Below are 26820 nucleotides of genomic sequence, written 5' to 3'. Positions count from 1 at the left end.
GTGTGGGTTAGGTTGATTGACCATGCTAAATTGTCCCTTAGTGACGGGGGATTAGCAGGTAAATATGTGGGTTTACGAGGATGGGTGGGATGGTGGTCTATGCAGATTTGATGGGCTGAATGGCCTCCTTCTACACCGTAGGGATTCTATCATTCTTCTATGAACTGAGGTCAGTAGTCAGTTTAATACTAAAAGCAAATTACTGCCGATGTTGGAGTCTGAAACAAAAAGAGAAAATGTTGGAAAATCTCAGCAGGTCTCACAGCATCTGTGGAGAGAGAATAGAGCCAAATGTTTTGAGTCTGGCTGACTCTTTGTCAGTATAGTGTTGTTAGAAATAGCACTTTGCAAATAAATCACTCCTCCATTGTGATGTAGAACAGGAGCCTTCTGACTGCTACTGAAGCACTCTGAATAAATAATGATTCATAAAATATTTTTTATTGAACACTCTGAATGCAGGTTTCACTTAGGCTAATGATGCAGACTGGTATCGAAGGATATTCTTATAGGAGACATTTTCATAAATAAAGGCAGACTGCCACTAGATAAGAGTAAATATTTTCTATATTCCTTACAATTTTCCTACAATAATCCACTGAAGTGGAGAATACTGAAGCAATTCAAATGTTATTTGATACAAAAGCGCAGGACAACCTCAGCAGGTCTGGTGGTATATGTGGAGAGAGAACAGGGTTAGTATTTCAGATTGATGATTTTTCATCAGGACATTTCATTCAGATCCAGTTTTACGAGCTCTAAATCTAGTAACAATATCAAATATTCTCCCCAAAAATTTCAAAGTGTCGAATTTGCTTAAAACCTAGAGTAAATCCCGCTTTTTTTTCCAGAGAGAGTTTCAAAATGAATCTCCCACACTCTGAGCACTGAAGAGTGCACTAGCACAAATCACGCAAAGATTCTGTGGATGGGACCGATTCCTGCTGAAGGGGCTGGTAGCATAGTGCTGAGTGGGCCACTGCACATGCGCTGATCTGTCAGTGCCGAGATCAGCACATGCGCAGTAGCCTGTACTGCCAGCCTCCTGCATCGCTGGCCATGCAACCTCCCTCCCCAAGGCCCAATCACTGATACCCCAAGTGTGCCCAGGCTCAGTCCGAGTACAGAGTGCCAAGGGGCCCCCATACCCCCACTGATCACCCCCCCAGAGGCCATACCCCCAAATGGCCCCACCCCCATTAGTCATGCCCCCATGGCATTGCCCGATGCCCAGCAGGCATTGCCAAGATGCCCCTGGACATTGGCACTTTGCCCCTTGGGCAGTGCCAGGAGCCCAGGCTGACAATGTCCGGGGGGGGGGGGGGGGGGGGGGGCACCCCTCCCCAGCACCCAACCCTCTGAGGGGCCTTGATTACCCTCCTCCACTCCAGTGGGGTCAGGTCACCAAGTGGGAAGCTATACCAATCCCCACTGGAGTGAAACGCTTCTGGTGAGAGGGAGGGGTGGGGGGAGGTGGCGGGGGGTGAAGAGAGCGGGGAGACAGTAGCAGGCGCAGACTTCTGACCCAGGCATGCTAATCAAATATAAGGTTGACGTAAATAGCCATTAGCATAATTTATTCAGCTACAAAAACAGCACAGCAGGCTGGGAGAATCGCCTCTCCCCCCCGCCCCCCATATGTTTGACCCCAGAAAGTATTTAGCAGTGAAAGAGCCATGAGGGAAATCCATTCTTCAGATGACGAAAGCGTGAAATTACCACGAGTGATGACAATGAGTTAGGTGAACAGTCGAGAGAGATGGAAAACAGGTGGCATTTGTGACTTGTGGTTAAGTTAGGTGGAAGGAAAACAGACAATGCAGGAAAGACTCAGCTGGTCACAATATCACTGAAAAGAATTAATATTTCAAGTCAATAATGTTTAGTCAGAACCAAAAAAAGAAATATGACAGATTTTAAGTTAGTACAGAGCCAGCCACAGTGGGGAATGATTGAGAACAATGTGGAAGAACTGTGATAGCCAGTAAAACAGGGAAGATTAAATGACAACAGGGATGGTGGTGCAGGACAAAAAGGGATATGGTAATGAGGAGTGTAACAATTTGTTTTGTCTCTTTTAATCCACAGGTGTCGGTCCACCTTGTTGTCAGACGAGGGGCATGCACACGGTGGGTCGTGCGTGGGCTGCTCTTGGAGGTTGAGAGTGGCCTAGTACTTTGTGTCGTTGTGTGTGCTTAATCCTGGACCAGCAGACGGGCACCACAACAGCTCAGTGACTAGCACTGCTGGCTGTGCAGATACATGGATTTGGGCCTGTGTCTGTGGGAGTTTGCGCATTCTCCCTGTGGTTGCGTGGGTTTCCTCCGGGCGCTCCGGTTTCCTCCCACATCCCCAAGGATGTGCTCTTAGGCTGATTGGTGTACCAAATTGACCCTACACTATTCTCCCCTGAATCTGGCTACATTAGGGGTACCATTCACATACACACGGGGCACGGTAGGCGTAGGAAAATGCTTTGTTGAAATGTCGGCGTGGGCTCGTTGGGCCGAAGGGCCTGTTTCCCGCGCTGGGTTGTTCTTTGTTAATTCAAAAGATGAGTCCAGACTCATGAACTGGAAGTACAGAATCATGATAAACAGCTTCTGACATTGTTGATCTCAATGTTGAGTCTGGAACGCTGAAAAGCACCTAATTGAGAGATGAAACGTTGCTCCTCAAGCTTACATTAAGTTTCACTGGAACATAGTAGGAGGCAGAATTCAGAGAGCTCAAAAATAGAAATTGAACGGAGAATTAAAATGACAGGTGATGCAAAGCCATTTGCCAACTGAATGAAGATACTCTGCAAAAAAGTCAGCCAATCTGCACACAGAAGATGCAACACTTGCCCTTTTATCTTTTACAGTCCATGTTATATATTTAAGTGGTTGCATGATTGCTTTAAGAGCCAGACATGTGATTTGATGATGTCGTCACTGGAATGTTTCACAGGCTCCTGCTTAGTTTCATTTTCTACTCTGTACAGGCAACATCTTCCACCATGAATCTGTGGCTGTTATTTTGTATCTATGTGTACAAGCCATATATTTTTATTTTAAACCCACAGTCCCTAACATGGTTAAGACATTACAGTCCAGTACCCTAGTTATTCCTTCTACGCCAGAATGATGTGCTTACCCCTCGTTTAACTTAATATACAATATTCATAGTAATGTATTCCAATGTTGATAGGATCAGAAGAGTTTGTAATCATTTTGGCCACAAAATATTTAAATCAGAAAAATGGAAAATTTAACTGATAGCTAACCTAATCTTTGCCAAGCTAACCCGCTGAGTCTAGTCACATGTGCATTTTGGCTTCTCCTCTGGACCTTTACCTCCTGTTTTCTCTTTACTCTTCTTAGGCTCTCCCCTCCCATCATTATGCTTCCTTTCATTATTCCTTTTCACATACTCTACTCGCCCACCCCCAAAATCCCTACACCAATTCACTATTCCACTTACCTGCTTCCATCTCAAGCCCACACCTTCCGCATGTGCCACTCTTTTAGGTATCGTCCAAAAGGCCCATCGTGCTACTTCTTGTTGCCTCTTTATGAGCAGTACCTCTAACTGTCTCATTCTACTTTGGGGTTGGCACAGTGTTTAGCACTGCTACCTCACAGCTCCAGGGATCTGGGTTAATTCCAGCCTCGGGTTACTGTATGTGTCGAGTGTGCGTATTCGCACTGTGTTCGCATGGGTTTCCTCCCACAGACCAAACATGCAAACATGTGTAGGTTAGTGGATTGGCCATGCTAAATTGCCCTTTAATGCCCCAAGGTGTGAAGTAGAGATTAGTCATGGTAAATGCGTGAAGTTAGGGGGAATAGGGTGGAACAGCAGGGCAGGGTAAGATGCTCTGTCAGAGAGTTGGTGCAGACTTGATGCGCCAAATGGTTTCTTCTGCATGGTAGGGATTCTACGATATGTTTCTATGATATTTTCTGACCTGCATGCTCTAGGGCTAAATCATGACAAACTTCCTTCCTATCCCATTTGTTCCTCAGAGCACAGACCCTCTAGACTTGGTTAGTATTTCAGATATCAATCACCCCTCTTTTTTTTCCCCTTCAAAATATCCATTTACTTATGAACAAAGCCCTTGATCATCCATCAGCTTATTGCAGATGACTGCTTTCTTTGGCCTTGACAGATACCTTGCACACAGGCGATGGCAACTTCCCCTTAATAAAGGAATCTTGCCTGACTCCACCTTCCAGCACTGGCCCCATTCCCACCGCAGCCCAAATGATCAAATCTCAGCTTTGTCTATTCCCCTCCGTCCCTGGCACCATCTTTTCCTTTGACCATCTCACTTCTTTTCCACCTCTTTTGCCTCTCCTTCAAAATCTTCATTCTCTACTGCTCACCCAGGTACAATGCCAAGTTTCTCATCAAAGTATTTTCACTGTATTCTCCCGCAGTCCCTGAACTGAATGACATCTCAACTCCCATTGACCATCCGTCCACTCTCAATCCTTTCTTCCTTATGAACTTCCCTACCCAGATGCATGACCTCTCTACTCTCATCATGTCAATAACAGATAAGGCCAGCTCTGATCTCTTCCTTTTATCCCTTTCCATTCATATGGATGTTCCCCTCTAAAATCCAGTTACTGCTGTGCCTTTCCCAGTTACTTCCATACTTCCCTCACGTTCTTACTACTGCCAATTCAAATTTCCCACTGCCTGGTTTTTGGTCTACAACATTTCTGTAGTTACTGATTTGCCCAGTTATACCATCGCCTCCGTCTTTGATACCCTTGTCCCAAATAAAACTCTTACCCTCTCTCACACATCAGTTGCTCCCCAGTTCAGCTCAATTAAGGTCAAGGGTGCAGATTGAACACATGTAGCTATTTATCACCAGAAGTGGCGAGAACACACAAAGTGTCTTTCCTTCTCTGTCAAAATTGCACTTGACTCCAGGATCATCCTGGAATGCAAAGATAACACCAACTTCTCTACTTCACTTCCTCTTTAGGCCACTCTCCCCTGACAGCAAGTGGGGACATAGGAAATATGGAAGAGGAGTTAGCACCCTTGAGCTCGTTCCAACATTCAATAAGATTATGGCTTGTCTCTGTGACTTAACTCCAAACACCTGCTTTATGGTCTCATATCCTTCAGTATCTCTGGTTATCAAAAACCTATCAATCTTTGAATTACAATTATTCGAGCATCAATTGCTATTTGCTGAAGAGAGCTTCTATCAGCCTTGTAGAAATGTTTCCTAATTTCAACTCCTGAAAGGTACAGCTCCAGGCTGGGCAATGTTTCCTTGATAATTCCTCAACCACTGGAAGCAGTTTCTCTTTACCTACTCTGTTTGTTACTCTAACATCTTGTAAATCAGTCCTTCAATTTGTAAATTCCAGGTGACAAACCTGGATTGTGTAATCTCTGCTCATAATTTAACCCTTGAGGTTAAGGTATCATTGTGGTAAATTCAGATGGCACTCCCTCCAAGATCAACATATCCTCCCTAAGGTGTGCTGCTCAGTACTGAGTGCAGTACTCCAGGTGTTACTTCACCAGAGCTTTGCATATAATTGTGACATGACTTCTATTCACTTCCATTCTGGTTCACTGATACCAGAGTTGAGGGGGTTGAGCTATGAAGAGAGGCTGAATAGACTGGGCTTGTACTCGTTAGAGTTTAGAAGGATGAGGGGGGATCTTATTGAGACGTATAAGATGATGAAAGGGATGGATAGGATAGAGGTGGAGAGGTTCTTCCCGCTCAGAAAGGACAGCAGGACGAGAGGGCACAGCCTCAAGATAAAGGGGGGTGCAGTTTAGAACAGAGTTGAGGAGGAACTTCTTCACTCAAAGGGTGGTGAATCTCTGGAATTCTCTGCCCGTTGAAGTGGTGGAGGCTGCCTCGCTAAATATATTTAAGACGCGGGTAGATAGGTTTTTGGTAGGCAAGGGAGTTAAGGGTTATGGGGAGAAAGCGGGAAAGTGGAACTGAGCCACTTCAGATCAGCCATGATGTTATTGAATGGTGGGGCAGGCTCGAGGGGCTAGATGGCCTACTCCTGCTCCTATTTCTTATGTTATGTTCACTGGATTTGAATGCTAGCATTCCATTTGTGTTTATTATCTTCGCATCTATCCATAATATTTAAATGATCCATGGAAATAGAACACTAGTCAGTTTGGGCATCCATTGTTCCAAGCTCTTCACCATTTAGAAGGTACACCATTCTATACTTTTTAGATCTAAAGTACATGACCTCATGTTTGCCCATATTAAAATATATTTGCCACAGCTTTGTCCCTGCTGTTAAATTTATTAGTACATCTTTGTAATTTAATGTTTCCATCTTCATGGTTTACAATGCCACAAGTACAAAGTTTAAAAGTTTTGGCACATTTTGTTAAATTTAAGGTTAAAATAAAGTGGGGGTGGGGGTCATGTGACCTGCCCGAATCCAGCTTGAGAAGGAGCAAGAATTCACAGCTGTAAGAGCAGCTATGTTGATGGTGGATGGACTGTTAGTCTCACAGATAGCCGTTAGCAACATCAGGTTTTACAAACAGTTACACTTCAAACTGCCTGCTGAGTTTCAAGATAGAATGGAGTTGGGAGTCTAAATGATAGCATTTTTACCTGGATACAAGACCCATATGATTCACACTGCCACAGAAATGGACTTTACAAGGGGTGGGAAAGCTGTAGCGACGGAACACAGAGTTTCTTCTAAGATATCACTGAACCTGAAACAGACAAGGGAGTCTGCAAGAATCTGTGTACGAGAAATAGAGAGAACAGAAATAAAGCCAGCCAATTCCTTTAGTTCACCATGCAGAAGGCAGGTGAGAACTCATTCTTAGATTGGGGGGTGCGTGGGTGGTGTGTACGCATGGGCTGGGTGCATGCACGTGTGTGTCAAGCTAGAGCACCTTCTCATATTGACCAGGCAGTCATAACCTCCTTGAGATTGACTTCTGCCTGAGCCACTTATCACCGCCTTCCATTTAATGGAGAAAACCTGTTCTGAGCATTACAGTATCGCTGCTCCATGTCATACACAATGTCAAAATCAATAGTTGTCTTCAGAGTATTCCTGGAGAGCCAAACACTAGAATTCATTCACGTGGACTCTACACACTTTCTCCATCTCCTTGGAAAATGTCTGACCCACATGTTTCTGCTGCTTCTCTCCCATACAAGGCTTAAATGAGAATAAATTCAGTGTGCCTCTCCGAGCACAGCTCCCAAACTCTCAAAGACACTTAACACTATCCAGGATAACTCAGTTCGCTTGACTGGCATCCCACGCACCATTATGGATGTTCACTCCCTCACACTCTGACGCACGAGGCATCTAAAAGATGCATTGCAGAAACTTGCCAAGTTTTTCTTGAACAGCACCTTTTAAATCCACAACCTCTGCCACTTAAAAGAACAAGGACAGCAGGCAATCGGAACCGACTTTTACCACCTGCAATGTCCTTTCAAGTCACACACCACACTGACTTGGAAATGTATCACTATTTCTTCATTGTCACTAACTAAAATCCTGGAACTCCCTACTTAACAGTGTACTTTCACCAAATGGACTGCAATGGCTGAAGATGGTGCCTCACCATCAACTCTTCAAGGAAATCCCTCACCCCATTAAGGCCAAATAAGTAGAGGAAAAAAATTGCCTAATCTTCATTGTTCCACCATTGCGGCCACATATTCAAACCCAAAAGCCGAGAATTCCCTCCGTAAACCTCAATGCCTCTCCATCTCACCTTCTTGTTGCCCTTTGTCCTCTTTAACCTACCTATTTGACTAATTAGTAAATGATTTAGAGCCAAATTATTGCTAACGAGGCTGCCAGGAAGCAATTAAAGATGATTTCACAATCTTAAAAGATGCTATTTGAATGCAGGTTACTGTTGTTAAAACCATAATGTAAAATTAAATGGACATTGGCAACTGTGAAAAGAAATGCTTTCCACGCTGATGAAATTACACAGAAATAAGTATTTATTGCTGAAGACCAGTTGGAGCATGTCAAGTCATTTTGCCAGGCCGTGGGAGAAGTGGGAGATCCCACACAAAGCAGTATACTGCAATAATTGCCTGAGAATCTGAACCCAAGACTGCAGAAACCTATTCTAAAATAGTATGAATTAATGTTAGAAAGAAGCAAAACAGAACTGAATTGGGATTTTTCCCTCACAGCTGCATCAACAGTGGACATCTCCAAAACGGAATGGATAAAGCACTATTTTGCACAGTTACATTTCTGAAACGTGACTTCCATTTATTTTCCACCAAAGTAATTTCCATAAAGTTCCGTCACTCAGGAGACAGCAAGATATTCACAGGCATATAGCAGAACCTCCTGTGACATGAGCAAGTGCCCTCAGCGAGTATTAATCTTCTTTGTTTCCTTCTACTGGCAAACAATTACACTGTAATTTGTTCACCTTTGAGTTTTACAGGATTATTATTAATTTTGGTACAACTCCAAAACTACTGGGCGTAAGGGATGATCCAATTCAACTCGACATTGTTGGTGTTTAATTTGGTTGACATGACAGAAAGGTTGGTATGCAGCTGAGGTAACAATCCAGGAGATTCTAACCTTGGTTGTTATGTTTTAATTTAGTGCCTAGTTGCTCAAACTCTCCGTGCAGAACCATTTTTCTTCTTTAACTAAGTCGTTGGTATCTACATGGACTACAACAATGGAATCATCCCCCTTCCTCTGCAAATTCCTCTCCAGCCTGGAACAGATGTCCTGAACTCTTGCACCAGGTATCCAACACAACCGTCTGGACTCTGTCCCTTGGCTACAGAGGACAGTGTCAATCCTCATCACTACATTGTCCCCTATTACCGCTACATTCTTCTGTGATCCTCCCCTTGAGTGGCACTGTGTACCACGGTGCTATAGTCAGTCAGCTCATCCGCTCTGCAGCCCCCATTCTCATGCAAAGAAGTTGAAATCTTCGGCCTGTTGGACAATTGCGGAGGCTGCACTCCCGCCCTCTGGGTTGCCCTTAAAAGGTACAGATGCGGTGCTTGATGCCTTAAGGGCAACACAGCAGAGTAAGGGTCATACGGCCTGTGTTGCCTTTAAAGGGACAGTCAGTCACCACAGTCCCCTTACCAACTTCAGCCGTAGTCACACCCTCCCGTCCCTGACCACTTTCCAAAACAGAAGATTCTGTACTAACGGGCGTGACTGCCTCCTGAAACAAAACGTTCAGGTAACTCTCACCCTCCCTGGAGTGTCGCAGTGTTCTGCAGCTCAGCTTCCAGCTTCACGATCGAGTTGAAACTCCTCAGGCCACGGCTGCTAGCCCTGGGCTACACAAGTAATCAGGAGCAGACACGTGCTGCAGCCTGGACACACCACCTGTCCTGCCATACTGATCAGCTTTGATTAATGACAATTATTTATTTATGCCATGCCTTTCGCAACCTCAGGATGTAAAATACTTCTGAAGCAACACCTCTGTGGTAACCAATTAGTGGGGGGCAAGATCCCACAAACAATAATAAGTGTACCAGATCTTCCCTTTCAGAGTGTTACCGAGAGATAAATATTCACAGGAACATAGGGGAAAAATCCCCTGCTCATCTTTGAATAGTGCTACGGAAATGTTTACATCCACCCAACACCTTTAAATGTCTCAGCTGAATGACAATATCTCCAACAATCAGCATTTCCTACACGGAAATGTCACCCTTCAATTGTGCTCAATAGACTTGGTACATTACAAGGAACTGAAGGATCTATAAAAGCCAGAACTCCCAATCTGATCCGCAGTAAAACCTCAGCAGTACAGTTATCTCGCAATCAGTAACAAGAATTATATAAAAACTGAAGTGCCTTAAAAATTATAAATTGACATCACATTTCTGTAGTTTGTATCACAGGCTTGCAAATATGGTTCTTGGTGTAGGTGTTAGAACCATAGAACCCTACAGTGCAGAAAGAGGCCCTTCAGCCCATTGAGTCTGCACCAAACACAATCCCACCCAGGCCCTATCCCCATATCTTACCCACTAATCCCTCTAACCTTCGCATCCCTGGACACTCAGGGGCAATTTCTCAGCATGGCCAAACAACCTAACCTGCACATCTTTGGACTGTGGGAGGGAACAGGAGTACCCGGAGGAAACCCACGCAGAGACGAGGAGAACATGCAAACTCCACACAGACAGTGACCTGAGCCAGGAATCAAACCTGGAGCTGCAAAGCAGCAGTGCTAACCACTGTGCTACCGTGCCACCCATGGAGTTCCCTGGAGTACGCTATTCTTTCTGTTCTGAAAGTTTCAGAAGATACTTTCTACATCATGCAGAAAACATTAGCAGGAAAACACTTAGCCTCATGGGGGTACAGTGGTTAGCACTTCTGCTCACAGCGCCAGGGTCCGGGGTTCAATTCTGGTCTTGGGTGACTATCATGTTTTCCCCACGTCTGCGTGGGTTTCCTCTGGATGTTCTGATTACCTCCCACAGTCCAAATGTGTGCAAGTTGGGTGGACCGGCCATCCTAAATGACCCCTTAGTGTCCAAAGATGTGATGGTTAGGGAGATTAGCCCTGGTAATAGAAGACAGAGGGTAGCGGTGGAGGGGTGTTTTTCTAAATGGAGGTCTGTAACTAGTGATGTCCCGCAGGGATCGGTGCTGGGACTTCTGCTGTTTGTAATGTATATAAATGACTCGGAAGAAAATGTAGCTGGTCTGATTTAGCAAGTTTGCGGATGATACTAAGATTGCTGGATTTGCGAATGGTGTTGAAGATTGTCAGAGTATGCAGCAGGATATTAACAGGCTGGAAAATTGGGCTAAGAAACAGCAGATGGAATTTAATCTGGACAAATGTGAGGTGATGCATTTCGATAGATTCAATTCAGGTGGGAGCTACAAAATAGATGGCAGGACCATCAGGCGCATAGACACACAGAGAGGTCTGGGAGTACAGATCACAAGATCATTAAAAGTGGCAGCACAGGTGGTGAAGAAGCCATATGGCATACTTGCCTTCATCGGCTGGAGCGTTGAGTATAAAAGCTGGCAAATTATGTTCGTTGTATAAAACGTTGGTTAGGTCACATTTGGAATACTGTGTCCAATTCTGGTTGCCACACTACCAGAAGGACGTGGAGGCTTTGGAGAAATACAGAAAAGGTTTACCTGGATGCTGCCTGCTATGGAGTGTATTAGCATTGAGGAGGGATTAAATAAACTAGGGTTAGAAAGACGGATGCTGAGGGGCGACATGATAGAAGTTTATAAAATTATGAGGGGCATAGATAGGATGAACAGTTGGAAGCTTTATTCCAGGACAAAAATGACAATTACAAAGGGGGTGCAAGTTCAAGATAAAAGGGGGAAAGTTTCAGTGGAGATGTGTGGGGGGCTTCTTTTTTTTTTTACAAGGAGGGTGTTGGGGGCCTGGAATGCACTGCCAAGTGAGGTGGTTGAGGCAGACAAGTTGGTGCCATTTAAGACTTATCTGGATAGACACATGAACAGGCAGGGAATAGAGGGATACAGGTGGTTAGTCTGGATAGGACAACGTGATCGGCACAGGCTTGGTGGGCTGAGGGGCCTGTGCTGTACAGTTCTTTGTAAACACATTGGGTTACGGAGATAAGACAGGACAGTTGCCCTGCATAGAATGCTCTTTCAGAGAGTTGGTAGAGATTCACTGGTCCAAATGGGCTCCTTCTGCACTGCAGTGATTCTATGAATTTAGAAAGTACCCTCTTCTATGGATTCCTTTATGCCTAGAATTATTAAGTTTTTAAACATAATCAGCGTAATATTAACAAGACCAGTCTTCCTCCCTTTGTTGAGAGCAGTTCTCAAAATTGCAGAATACATTCTACAAAAACACACTGTCATAAATATTATTCGTTTAATTCTCGAAAACTTGGAAATTGCTTTCACGTAGTCAAACACTAATGGATTCAAAGGCATGGGGTAAATTATGGCACACTCTGCTATTTAATATATTAAATATCAACTCCAATGATGGAAGGGGATAACTTGTGCCACTTTGGTCATAGGCAAATCCTGAGCAATGAATGACTTGACAAAGACCCAGAGACACAGCAAAAAGCATGATAAAGATGTAAATTAAAGTATCCAGATATAAAATAGGAATAATGAAAGAAGCCTATAACAAGCAGGGCAATTTTGAAATGAAGAGTTTGCCAGCGCTGAAGCTCAATGAACTATTCCCATTGGCCACTGATCACTTGAGGCAACATTTTCTTCATCTCACTGCCAGAATGAATTGACATGGCCTCAGTCAATGCATCATCAGCTATGAAGCAATTTCCTCTCTGATCTCATGTCAAAAGGGGAATTTTAATAACTATATCCATGAACAATGTTTGCCCCTAGGAAGCAAGTCTCATCTCCCCCCACCCTCATAGCACTAAAGACCCAAGGTGAAATGACGATGGTAGCCTCAAACCAGGACCTCACACTAAAACTTACCATAATTCTGCTCAAACTGGCAGAGGCTGTTATGGAAAACGGAAAGATTTCTTTTGGTCCACTGGGAAATTCTCTACTGACGTCAAGGCTAAGTACAAGATCAAAGCAAGAGAGTGTTCTATTCTGTGCCTGACCCAACTTAAGAGTGTCAAGTGTCAAAGGTCTATGCTTCAGTATCAAATTTTCCATCTTGGCGTAATGAGAGAGAAAAAAAGAATCAGAAATTAGTTACTTCGGAATGAAAGAGCCCCTCTGTCAAATAAAAACATATTTTATATCATACTTGTAGCTAGGAGTTAATGGCCATAACAAATTACTGGAACCGAGTTTGAAGTTTTAAGCCCAGAAGGCAAGTTAAGTTGTGGATTAGCCACTTGTTTCAGGAACCAGGTGATTACAATTTTGATTCACGTTCCACAACATATGACGTTAGGGACCAGATCAGAAACTCCAAGGTGTATTTTGAAGTTAGACTGGACTCCAACTACTTTTTTTATTTTAGCATCAGTGCGAGGATATTGGGAAGCAGCTAATGTTACGCCATTGTTTAAGAAGGGTGCCAGGCAAAAGGCGGGGAATTATAGGCCGGTTAGTTTAACGTCTGTTGTGGGTAAAATGTTAGAATCCGTCATCAAGGAGGAAATAGCGAAGCATCTTGATGGGAATTGCTTGATAGAGCAGACGCAGCACGGTTTCGTTAAGGGGAAGTCGTGTCTGACGAATTTACTGGAGTTCTATGAGGATGTGTCTAGGGCGGTGGATAGAGGAGAGCCGGTGGATGTGGTCTTTCTTGATTTTCAGAAGGCGTTTGACAAGGTACCTCACAAGAGGTTATTGCAGAAGGTCAGGGGACATGGAGTTGGGGGTAGGGTGTTAGCGTGGATAGAGGATTGGTTGTCAAATAGGAGGCAGAGAGTGGGGGTTAATGGGTGCTATTCGGATTGGTGGTTGGTGACTAGTGGAGTGCCCCAGGGGTTGGTGCTGGGGCTTCAGCTTTTTACCATTTATATAGATGATCTGGAGGAGGGAACCGAGTGTATGGTGTCAAAATTTGCTGATGACACCAAATTGTGCGGAGGGTGTGGAGAGTCTGCAGAAGGATCTAGATAGGCTGGGTGAATGGGCCAGGAAATGGCAAATGGAATTTAACGTTGGCAAGTGTGAGGTGGTCCACTTTGGTAGGAATAATGGTAGGAAGGACTATTTCTTACATGGCGAAAAACTGCAGCAGGCGACGGTGCAGAGGGACCTCAGGGTCCTTGTGCACGAGTCGCAAAAACCCAGCTTGCAGGTGCAGCAGGTAGTCAGGAAGGCGAATGGGATGCTGGCCTTCATAGCGAGGGGGATTGAATATAAAAGTAGGGAGGTCTTGCTGCGGCTGTATCGGGCATTGGTGAGGCCGCAGCTGGAGTACTGTGTGCAGTTTTGGTCGCTGCACTTACGCAAGGATATTTTGGCCTCGGAGGGAGTGCAGAGGAGGTTTACTAGGCTGATACCAGAGTTGAGGAGGTTGAGCTATGAGGAGAGGCTGAATAAACTAGGCTTGTACTCGTTAGAGTTTAGAAGAATGAGGGGAGATCTCATTGAGACGTATAAGATGATGAATGGGATGGATAGGATAGAGGTGGAGAGACTCTTCCCGCTCAGAAAGGACAGTAGGACTAGGGGGCACAGCCTCAAGATAAAGGGGGGGCAATTTAGAACGGAGTTGAGGAGGAACTTCTTCACTCAAAGGGTGGTGAATCTCTGAAATTCTCTGCCCGTTGAGGTGGTGGAGGCTGCCTCGCTAAATAGTTTTAAGTCGCGGGTTGATGGGTTTTTGATAAGCGAGGGGATTAAGGGTTATGGGGAGAGGATGGGAATGCGGAACTGAGACACGACAGATCAGCCATGATCTTATTGAATGGTGGGGCAGGCTCGAAGGGCTAGATGGCCTACTCCTGCTCCTATTTCTTATGTTCTTATGTATCTTATGTTCTTATAAGGTGTTTCACTTCAGGTGTGATTCTTTTGACTCACTGGGAAGCTTTTATCAAGAAAAAATGTGATTTAATAATACAGTTTAACTGTAACAAATTGATTGGCTTAACTTTTACCAGTTCAATTATTTAAACATGAAAAGAACCTATCTTTATTAGTTACATTATTCCTCATGGATTCATGCTTTTTGCTGCATCTCTGGTTCTTTGTCAAGTCATTCATTGCTCAGGATTTGCCTATGACCAAAGTGGCACAAGTTATCCTCTTCCATCACTAGAGTTGTATTTCAATATACTAAATAGTAGGAGGCACCATAATTTAACTCATGCCTTTGAAGCTATTAGTATTTGACTATGTGAAGCATTCGAGAATTAAGCAAATAATTATTCCTCATTATTGCAATACTCCTCATAGATTAAACTCGGCTTTGAAATCAATTAGCAAACAACAGGCTAAAGTGCTGCTATAAGGGCTGCTGGTCCTCCAGCCTCCAAAAATCCAAACACTGGAGAGAGATACCTACTTTCCAGCAGATCCTAAACTACAGTCTCCAGAGAGAGAGAGCGAGCAAGAAAAAAGTTCTTGGTCCTTGCGGATCCAAGCAGAAACTGCCTGTTTGTCTTGTTAAGTGCTGTTCCTACTATTAGCACATGACTTAGCCTGTGTCAATTAACCTAATTAAACCCTACCCGGAAACTCCACAGAACAACACAAAATTAAACAAAACTGCATTAGCTTAGATTAAAGCAAACACCCTAACATTTAGGATCAAGCATGTTTCTACATTCTCAGCATGTGGGCTGCTTAGAGCAGACAGCTTGGCACCAACTAAACAGAGTATTCTCTTAAACATATTCCTCACCAGAACCACGAGATAGACGTATTTCTGAAAGGCAAAGGATTGTCATAGTGATGAGTTGAAAATGTCAGGTTTCTGGCTCAGCTGGAGCAGTCATAGAGAGAGTGAGGCTCAGAGTGGCGCACAAAGTGGGTAAGACTGAGGATAAAGTACAGCAACTTAAGGAACGTAGCCAAGAGCTGGGCAAAACGATCAGAGTGAGAAATATCAAAAGCAGAGTGGTATATGGGACAAGGCTGCATGTGCATTGGTGAACCGAGTAACAGGAGAACAATTAACACACAGTGATGTCAAAGAGCAAGGACACTTGCAGACTTAATTTGAACAGATGATAAAGTAAGCTCAATCAAGTGAGTGGTACAAAGTCAGCCAATCTGATAAAATACACAAAGTTTAACTTATTTTTTACATTGTACAATTTAGTGATAACAGTGATATAGAATAGATGGCCTACTCCTGCTCCTATTTCTTATGTTCTTTTGTAGTAATAATTTATAATATAATTATGATCAGTGTTCAATTGTTAAATCAGTTTTAGGAAAATTATGCCCAATACTAAATAAAAATGGGAAGCAACATTAAAGGCTTCTTTCATAACATAAGAACATAAGAAATAGGAGCAGGAGTAGCCATCTAGCCCTTCAAGCCTGCCCCACCATTCAATAAGATCATGGCTGATCTGAAGTGGCTCATTTCCACTTTCCCGCCCTCTCCCTATAACCTTTAATCCCCTTGCCCACCAAAAACCTATCTACCCGTGACTTAAATATATTTAGCGAGGTAGCCTCCACCACTTCAACGGGCAGAGAATTCCAGAGATTCACCACCCTTTGAGTGAAGAAGTTCCTCCTCAACTCTGTTCTAAACTACCCCCCCCCCTTATCTTGAGGCTGTGCCCTCTAGTCCTGCTGTCCTTTCTGAGCGGGAAGAATCTCTCTACCTCTACCCTATCCATCCCCTTCATTATCTTATACGTCTCTATAAGATCCCCCATCATCCTTCTAAACTCCATCGAGTACAGACCCAGTCTATTTAGTCTCTCTTCATAGTCCAACCCCCTCAACTCCGGTATCAGCCTAGAGAACCTCCTCTGCACTCCCTCCAAGGCCAAAATATCCTTGCGCAAGTGCGGCGACCAAAACTGCACACAGTACTCCAGCTGCGGCCTCACCAGTATCCTGTACAGTTGCAGCAAGACCTCCCTGCTTTTATATACTATCCCCCTCGCTATAAAGGCCAGCATCCCATTCGCCTTCTTGATCAGCTGCTGCACCTGCAGACTGGGTTTTTGCAACTCATGCACCAGGACCCCCAGGTCCCTCTGCACCGTAGCATGCTGCAGCTTTTCACCCTTTAAATAGTAATCCCTCCTACTATTATTCCTGCCAAAGTGGATAACCTCACACTTTCTTATTAAATTAAAATCTGGGACATAGATTTTAGTGTCAATATGAGCATTTACGTTAACCTATCCATAGAATAAAATGATGTCATCCGAAGGGAAGGAGTGATTGGTGAGTACGTGATGAGTATTTGATTAATCCTCAAGCACATTTATCTTAATATAGTGAATAATATAAAAACAGAAGTATGGCCCGGTATCTGTATTTAGGGGGATGTGCATTTTATTCCGTGTGAGAACCTCAGGATGCTTCTCATGTCCTGGACAAGAACATGTGCAGAAAAAGTCATCAGCTAAAGGTGCGATAGGTTTCTGAGCTCGAGAGCAGCTTAAGTCACAGCGATGGTACAAAATCTCCAGTAGAAGCTGTACAGATGGGGCCAGGTGTCCCACCTGGGCCAGAGCTCTTTGTCTGCCAGGCTGATAATCAGATGATAAAAAACAGACTGCAGCTTTTCAGTTCAGCGAGGCAATATTGCTGGTTCCACATGGCTGCTGAATTCCAGAGGTACGATGAATACAAACGTCCTTGACATCAAGGCTGTATTTGACCAAGTGTTGGGGGTTGCAACAAGGAGCCCAGTAAAACCCAAAGTTAATGGGAGTCCAAGTGGAAACCCTCCAACGGCTGAAATCATATCAAGCAAAAAGCGAGAGTTTTGCTTGTTGCTGGTCAATTATTTGCGCCCCAGGAACTTACTGCAGGAGTTCCTCAGGCAGCATCCTAGACTCAAACATCTTTAGCTGCTTCATCATTGCTGTTTCTTCCAGGTTCAGGTCATCTGTCAGTCTCTTGACTGGCGATTGTAGTGTTCAGCTCCATTTGCAATTCTTCAGATAATAAAGCAGTGCTTCCCCACATGCAAAAAGACCAGATAACATTGAGGCTTATGCTCAATTATGGCATGCAGCATTCACATCACAATCTTCAACAAGAGATAGTCTAACTAATTCCCTTGGAGATTAAATGCTATTGCCATAGCTGAACACAAACAACCACCAACATCCTGGCGGTCAACACAGACCAGAATCTCAATTGAGCCAATCATATACCTGCTACAGCTACTACAGCAGGTCAGGGACTAGGTATTTTACATCAAATAGCTCACTTCCTTCATCTCAACGTCTTTCTCAACCATCTAAAAAGCACAAAAGTCAGAGCGTGACATATTACTCTCGACTTTCCTTTGTGTATAGATGCAACAATACCCAAGAGGCTCGACAACATCCAGGACAAAGCAGACCAAACACTCTATTGTACAACCATCATCTTCAACTCCCCATTCCCCTCATCACCATACAATAATCAGCAGTGTGGACTATCTACAGGATGCACGGCAAAAACTCACCAAGATTGCTTTGACAACATCTCAAACTTGTAAGCTCCATCAACTAGCAGGACAAGGGCGGCGTGTACATAGGAATTAATGGTCTTCCTAAGTTCACATGCTGCTGGGTTAAAATCCAGGACTCCCTACAAAACACTCTGGGAATACATTCACAGCATGGGCTGCAGCAATTCAAAAAGTTAGTTCATCGCCACCTTCTCTAGAGTAGCTAGGGATGGGAAATAAACGCTGGCTTTGCTGGCAATTCCCATATCCACACAATGAATAAACCCTCCATTACAATCCAGTGAATGCATTGAAATCTATGTGCCCTGCTGATCCTCAGTGTATTATAGCATCACTGCACTCAATTACTCTATATTTTAATCTTTTTTCAAAATTTCCCTCTGCCCTCAAATACACATTCCTACTGAAAGATTTTTGTTCTGATTATATTTACTTTCATTCATTTAAAAAGGAAATTCAAGTTCAAAATGCAAAAGAAAGTTATAAAGTTTATTTATCAGTCGCAAGTAAGGCTCACATTAACACTGCAATGAAGTTACTGTGAAATTCCCCTAGTTGCCACAGTCTGGCACCTGTTCGGGTCAATGCACCTAACCAGCACGTCTTTCAGGCTGTGGGAGGAAACCGGAGCATCTGGAAGAAAACCCATGTAGACATGGGGAGAACATGCAAACTCCACACAGACAGCGACTCAAGCTGAGAATCCAACCTGGGTCCCTGGTGCTGTGAAGCTATGAACTATTTCTGTTTAAAAAATTACAAACTGAAAATGTTTACACCAGAACAGTAACGAAAGCACTGACTGCATTGATTGTTCATTAAGAATCAGTTAAATAGCGAGTAATTTGATCATGTTTATTTGTTGATCTAATTAAACAAGAACAGAGGCTATTGTAGGGGGCAAAACCACAGTGGCAATGTTACTGTGCTAGTAATTTTTGGACCCTGAGTAATGCTCCAAAGACATTGTGGGGAGGGGAAGGGGGTGATTTTCAAACCTCGTCACACCTGGCACAGATTGTGCCGATCCTAGAAAATAGGTCTAAAAATCAGATCGTGCTCTGCACAGTTTGCAAAAGTCCCAGCTCCTTTCTACTGGCGCAAACCAGATCATGATTAACATGAGGTTGACTCGGTTTCAATCTCATTAACGAGATCGGTATTCATCCGTTCCCCCATCAGGTGACCATGGCACACGGGCTCGAATCAGTAGTGGAGACGAGGTGCGATGGCCATACCAGGGGATTCAGAGGCCACTGAAGCCCTCGGGGAGTTGGGATTTTGGTCAGGCAGTGGGCACCCAGCAGTGTCCTTGCCTTGAAATCCATTATTCAGTACTAGCAACAAAATGAAACATTTGGAGCCTTAATGGAAATCGTGGCCTCCTGCAATGAGGTGTTTGGCCCTTCGAGTCTGCCCCAACCCTCTGAAAGAGCACTCAGCCTAGGCCCACTTCTCCACCCTATTCCCATAGCCCTGCTCATTTATCGTGGCCAATCCACCGAACCTGAAAATCTTGGGTCTGTGGGAGGGAACCGGAGCACCCAAAGGAAATCCACACCGACACAGGGAAAAAAATGCAAACTTCACACAATCACCCAAAGCCATAATCGAATCTGATTCCCTGGCACTGAGAGGCAGCAGTGTTATCACTCTGTCACTGTGCCTCAAGGGTCCAACTCCAGGTTTTTTCAACTCTCCTTTCAGTGCCTCAAACTACCATATACATTCAAACCTCCACACAAAACTCAGGCACTCAGTCTCCAACAGAATACTACTGTTTCAAAGCCTGGAAGTAAGGACAATAAACCATATATAGAAACACAGAAAACAGGAGCAGGAATAGGTCATTTAGCTCATCAAGCCTGTTCATTCATTCATGATGATCATATCTGTTCATCCAATTCAACAGCCTGATTCTGCCTTCTCCCCATTCCCTTTGGTTGCTTTGCCCCAAAATCTATATCTAACTTCTTCTTGAAAACATACAATGATTGCTTCAGGATTGTCCCTGGCTTCTCGCTAGCTAACTTTACCAATTGCTTTAGTTTCCAGCTTTGTCTTTAACTTCAATGAGCAAGTACCCTGTTTCAAATCCAGTTTCTCTTTGCTCCTTTTAGACTTTAAACTTTAGGTAATGTTAATGTTCATTCTCCAATTTTGCCAACTAGCTGTTATTTAGTTTCTGGTGTTCTTTTTGGGCAGTTTGCTTTTGCAGCTCCCTTTTCCTGCTTCTGTTCCTCTCAGGGCTGAGAGAGCTGTTCTCGCTCTGGCTTCCTAGCTCCATCTGCCAAAGTTCAGCTAAAACACAAGCACAAGGTCTGTCTCTCTTAAAGTGGCATCTGGTTGCTAAGCAACATTTCATTCTTTCTCCAAGATCATGTTTACTTTTCACGTCATAAATTCTAGCACACAATACACACTCAGTTTGAACTGAAACCAAAAACCCCTGCATACATGAAAACACCTATTTAACATGAATCTAACTAGGAGTTTTTACCCTTTCCTACACTAGAAACACTAAATTAAACTCACTTAAATCTATACCTTATTTCTAATATCCAATAATACAAACATGAATCACTTAAAAACCACCTCCTCTTTTTGATACCAGGGACATTGATTTAAAAGTGCTCGTCACTAAATTACACAAAATGTAGCAGCTGGGATACAGGCAGTTTCTAAATACCATTCAAAACCTGCTCAAAAACTGGACTTAGTTCATAAATTGTACAAAAGGTTGAAGAGTTAGAGCAAACTATGAAACTCCAGAGGGAGGAAGTGATTGATGGCCTCAAAGAAGATTGAAAGGAGTTCATTTGAAATGGGACTGGAAGAAACAACAAAGTCACAAAATGTTCAAAGAGCAAACAAAGCAAGAACACAAAACCATTTTGAGTGAACATAAGTATCTTAACGACAACCTTGAAACAGCTGAGATGTTAATGCACAAAAAATACCATTTGGACTTTGTTAAACCAAAATGAGAATTCATCGCTTGTGAATTTGGAAAATGGGCTTGAGAGTGGAACCATGCCTACTTATGGTAAATGAAACATTCTTTTCTAGTTAAAATTATTAGATAAATTGTATAACAAAATCACAATCTGCTGTTCATCTTTACAAGTTCACTCTATTCTGCTAAAAGGAATGCACAGTTTTATTAGTTCATTAAAGTTACTAATTAAGTAAGGTACATACTGAAGAAAGGCAAAATTAACAATTGCAATCTTAGCAATTTAAGATTGCTCCTATTCTTAATGGTAATTTAGATTGCAATGATAAGTGTAATCAACAAAATACAGAAAACAAAGCAATAAAAATAATACTTCCACAGCTGTTATTGGAAAAGGATCATCATTGAGACAATCAAGATATCGGATGGATAAAGTTCACACAAAGGTGACATTGCAAACTAATCAAAACCTTCAACTTTCTATTTTGTTTTACTTCACAGGAAACAGTTATTTTGAAAGCTAAGATTTTCAAGTTTATTTATTTGCGTCACAAGTAGGCTTACGTAAAAACTGCAATGAAGTTACAGCAGAAGTCCCCTGGTCACAATACCTGTTCGGGTACATGGCGAGAGAATTTAGCTTGCACCTAACCAGCACGTCTTTTGGACTATGAGAAGAAACCGGAGCACCCAGGGGAAACCCTCATGGACACAGGGAGAACATGCAGACGCTGCAGACAGTGACCCAAGCCGGGAATCAAACCTGGATCCATGGTGCTGTGAGGCAACAGTGCTAACCACTGTGCTACTGTGCCACCTGTGCTGCAAACAACTGCATGGGTTAAACTACATAAAAACTTTAAGAGTGGAAGTTGTTACCTGCTCTGGGTTATATTTGGATAGCACTCCATCCCCATGAAACTCCTCCAGCACATCCTTCAGTTTTTTTGAAGAATCTGTAAAGGAAATTTCATGAAAAAATTAAAGTTTAAAGTTTATTTTAGTGTCATAAGAATGCTTACATTAACAGTTATGGCTGCACAGAGCTTATTTTCCCTGCTCCTAACTCTCCCAAAATTGACCGACTGCAAACTGCTGTTCACTGATCCTTGAACTGATCTGGGAACCTATCGAAACACTCTGAGAAGGTCCCACCCTCATTACTTCTCAATATAACAAGTATTGGAACATCCTGTATCTTAAACATTACTATCTTTACAAGCCAATGAATTGAATTTATGAAAACCTAGAATAGTTACTGGTCCCGATATTAACTTACGTACACACCGGGAGTTTGTGGGGCGAGGGTGGGGATGGGGGGGGAGAGAGAAAGGAAAGCGCAAGAGCAGGTGGGGCAACCACATGGTAATCCAATATCTCAGAAACCCAGTAGGTCCCATGCATCTACCATTTAAGAACAGCCAGCTCATTATTATTTTACTGCTGGAATTCACGCAAACAGCACAGCAGTGGACGTGAGTAGAAATCACATGATGTGATCTTAACCGCAGTGTTGCGAGAATCAAGGATGGAATTGTCACAAGTTTGGAGTTGGAAGTAGCAGAAGACAAGGTGTACTAATGGATTGAGGACACTCAAAGGCTGCATCCCACTTCAATAATGCTGCCACTAACGTGCTGCTGGTGGCTGTGAGGAGCCACAGGTACAATTCCCAAAACAAAGGGAAGAAGTTTGCTACTTCTACAAAGAAGACATGGCCATGGGTGGTCCCAGAAGGGGTTTCCACTCACTCATTCTCAGATTAGGATTAGAAAAGGCGAATGATGTTGCACATTCGCCCACCTCCCGCTGTACACATCACCCTACCCCTTCACTCTGTCTTGTCAATGCAAGTGCATCCAACCTTCTCTTTCCATGCACCTCCTCACATTCATATCCATCTCTATCATCATCACTCACCCTTAGCCTTATAACATTTGATGCATCTCCCTGGGAGTCACTTAAGTTAGGGAACTGAAATAGTTTGATATTAAGATTGATATTAAGGTGAACATTAACAGCTTTAAAAGCAAATATGAGTGTTTATGATAGCTTTGTCGGCATGACGGGAAATTTAGCCAACATTATAGGCATGTTGGGATCCCTGGGCAAGGACGGTTCCAGAGGCGGCTAGTCCAGAGGCTACAACGATAACAGCTTTCACAACTGTTCATTACTGAACAGGAGACGAACAGAGAATGGGAACTGAAGGCCATATCCAAGGCTGAGCATTGAGATAATGGGAAGATGTCTAAGGTTGTGTGCTATAAACCCTGTACCTTTGAGACAGGCACCATGGTGAGCTGTAGTTCTCTCTCTCCAGCACATGTTTGACAAGACTTTGCTCACTGGAATTCAGACACACAATAGCCACTCATACCCAAATACATTACCTCTATCAGTGAGCGCAGCATCAGACACTAGGGATAGAGAATACCAATGGTCATCCTCCACAAATAGAAGAGGAGGGAGGGAGATCAGGGGTACTTTAAAGCCTCTGATCATCAGAATTTGGAGATGAGGGTCATTGAGCTACAATTTTATTGAAAAACGTATTGATAGGATGTGGTGTTGCCAGCATTTATTGCCTGATCCTAGTGGGCCCTGAGCAGTGGTGGTGAGCATAGGAGTATGGGCACATAGGAAACAGAAGCAGGAGTAAACCATTGGGTCCCTCGAGAACGCTCCACCATTCAACTCAATCATACCTGATTTTCTGCTTCAAAGTCATTTTCCCACATTATCGCTTATCCCTCAATGCCTTTAATATCTGGAATCCAATCAATCTTTGTCTAGGTAGTGAATTCCAAAGATTCATCACCCCTCTGAAAGAAATTCTGCTTAGCTCAGTACTAAATAACTTACCTCATATCCATAGACTTAGTCTTCTGACTACAGACCCCACTGGCCAGGGGAATCATCCTTGCTCATCTACCCTGTTTGAGCCCTGTAAGAATTTTGTATGCTTCAATGAAATTCCCTCCCTTTCTTGTGGATGCTGGAGAATACATGCCCAGCATCTTCAATCTCTCCCCATGCGACAATCCTGTCATCCCAGAGATCAGTCTGGTAAAATTTCATTGCATTCTCTCTGCGGCAAGTACATGCTTCCTTATGCAAGGAGACCAAAACTGTATGCAATACACCTCGTCAGTCTCATTCAAGGCTTTGAACAATTGCTGCAAGATTTCTTTACTCTGTACTCAAATTCTCTTACAGCATAGGCCAACATACCATTTGCCTTCCTAATCAGGTTAGCTTTCAATGACTTATGAACAATGACACCCAGGTCCTTTTGGACATCCACACTTCCCAACCTCCCAACATTTAAAGAAATATTCTAAACAGAAGGAAACTAGGAAGGAATCAGGTGAGAAATAGACTGCAGAACTTAATTCAAGGAAGGTATGAGATAGAGTTCTAGACTCTACAGTTGTCAAGGGGTATGGGGGACTGCAGGATTATGGCGTTGAGGTAGTGGATCAGCCATGATTGTATTCAGAGCAGGTTCAAAAACTCCAAATGGCCTACTCCTGTTCCTTTTTTTTTGTTGCCGCACATTAAGAAATATTCTACCACTACAGTCCACATGATGTAAATACACCCACAGGGCTATTAGAAAGGAGGGAGTTCCAGGGCTACAACTCAGCGACAGTGATAGAATGGTGATATACTTCCAAATCAGGATAGCGTGTTGCTTGGAATGTTCTAATGTGTCCGCTGTTTACCAAAGAGGTGGATTTGGGAGGTGCCGTTGGTGACTTGTTGCAGTACATCCTAAAAATGGTACATTGTTTGCCAGCGGTGGAGAGAGCTAATGTTTGTGATGATGGACAGCGCTGATTGAATAGGCTACTTTCCATTGGATGATATTGAGCTTCTCAAGTGTTGCTGGAATGTTACTCATCCAGGCAAGGGCAATTGTTCCAATGGGAAGGCAGAAGTCTGGATGATGTTAGACAGGAACAAAGACAGAAAATGCTGGAAAATCTGAGCAGGTCTGACAGCACCTGTGGAGAGAGAATAGAGATAATGTTTGGAGTCATAATCCTGACTCAAAACGTTGGCTCTATTCTCCTTTGAAAGTGGCCGTCAGACCTCCTGAAATTTTCCAGCTGTTTTTGTTTTTGTTCCAGATTTCAGGATCCACAGTATTTTGCTGTTATGATGATCGACAGGTTTTGGGAAGTGGAGATCAAGTTATTGTGAACACAGCATCTGTATGGATGTTACAGTCATGTTGCTGGTCAGTGGTAACACCTAGGTTGTTGATGGTAGGGGATTCAGCAATGGCAATGCCAATGATTGTCAAGTGGAAATAATTAGATTCTCTCTTGTTGGAAAGGTTGTTGCCTGGCACATAACTGACAAGTAACATTAGTTATACATCAGCCCAAGCATAAATGGAGGTCCAGATCTTGCCGTACATTGACACGGAGGTTTCAATTGTGTGAGGAGTTGTGAATAATATTGAACACTTTACAATCTTCAGCAAACATCTCCACTTCTGATCTTATGATGGAAGGAAGATCATTGATGAAACAACTGAAGATGGTTGGGCCTAGGATTCTACCCTGAGAAAATCCTGCAGTGATGTCCAGGGATGAGATGACTGACCTCCAACAACCACAGTCATTTTCCTTTCTGCCAGGTAAGAATTCCCACCATCCCTATCCCAATTCCCATTGACTTCAGTTTTACCAGGGCTCCTTGAGGGCATATTAGATCAAATTCAGCCTTCAGGAAGCAGCTTATTGGTAAGTGTCACTTGACAACACTGCTGACCACATCATCCATCACTTTACTGATGACTGAAAGTAAACTGGGGCTTTAATTAGTCAGATTGGATTGCCGTGCATTTTGTAGACAGGACATACTTGTGCAATTTTTCACATTGACAGATAAATGCATATGCTGTAGCTGATTATAGCGGGGCACAGCTAGATCTGGAACACAAATATTCAACTCTGCAAAACGGGATAAGAACATAAGAACATAAGAAATAGGAGCAGGAGTAGGCCATCCAGCCCTTCGAGGCTGCCCCGCCATTCAATAAGATCATGGCTGATCTGTCGTGGCTCAGTTCCACTTTCCCGCCCTCTCCCCATAACCCTTAATCCCCTCTCTTATCAAGAACCCATCAACCCGCTTCTTAAAAATATTTAGCGAGGCAGCCTCCACCACTTCAACGGGCAGAGAATTCCAGAGATTCACCACCCTTTGAGTGAAGAAGTTCCTCCTCAACTCCGTTCTAAACCGCCTCCCCTTTATCTTGAGGCTGTGCCCCCTAGTCCTACTGTCTTTTTTGAGCGGGAAGAGTCTCTCCACCTCTATCCTATCCATCCCATTCATCATCTTATACGTCTCAATGAGATCTCCCCTCATTCTTCTAAACTCTAACGAGTACAAGCCTAGTTTATTCAGCCTCTCCTCATAGCTCAACCCCCTCAACTCCGGTATCAGCCTAGTAAACCTCCTCTGCACTCCCTCCAAGGCCAAAATATCCTTGCGCAGGTGCGGCGCCCAAAACTGCACACAGTACTCCAGCTGCGGCCTCACCAATGCCCTATACAGCTGCAGCAAGACCTCCCTACTTTTATATTCAATCCCCCTCGCTATGAAGGCCAGCATCCCATTCGCCTTCCTGACCACCTGCTGCACCTGCAAGCTGGGTTTTTGCGACTCATGCACAAGGACCCCGAGGTCCCTCTGCACCGTCGCCTGCTGCAGTTTTTCGCCACGTAAGTAATAGTCCTTCCTACCATTCTTCCTACCAAAGTGGACCACCTCAC

General features: G+C 43.6%; 1 protein-coding gene across 4 annotated transcripts in view; it reads right to left on the bottom strand.

Annotated features, from left to right (window-relative positions):
• Positions 1–26820, bottom strand: part of LOC145349855 (diacylglycerol kinase beta-like) — a 534763-nt gene that overhangs the window by 397912 nt on the left and 110031 nt on the right. For all 4 annotated transcript variants that reach the window (XM_080198449.1, XM_080198452.1, XM_080198451.1 and 1 more), the window contains exon 3: positions 21908–21984. In XM_080198449.1, coding sequence (XP_080054575.1) covers positions 21908–21984 — 77 coding nt within the window. The remainder of the gene's footprint in view (positions 1–21907; positions 21985–26820) is intronic.

The sequence above is a fragment of the Carcharhinus amblyrhynchos genome, chromosome 11, assembly GCF_965287045.1.
Source record: "Carcharhinus amblyrhynchos chromosome 11, sCarAmb.v2.hapA, whole genome shotgun sequence".
Classification (NCBI taxonomy): Eukaryota; Metazoa; Chordata; class Chondrichthyes; order Carcharhiniformes; family Carcharhinidae; genus Carcharhinus; species Carcharhinus amblyrhynchos.
The sequence above is the reverse complement of the archived record's forward strand: the minus strand, read 5'-3'. Positions and strand labels throughout refer to the sequence as shown.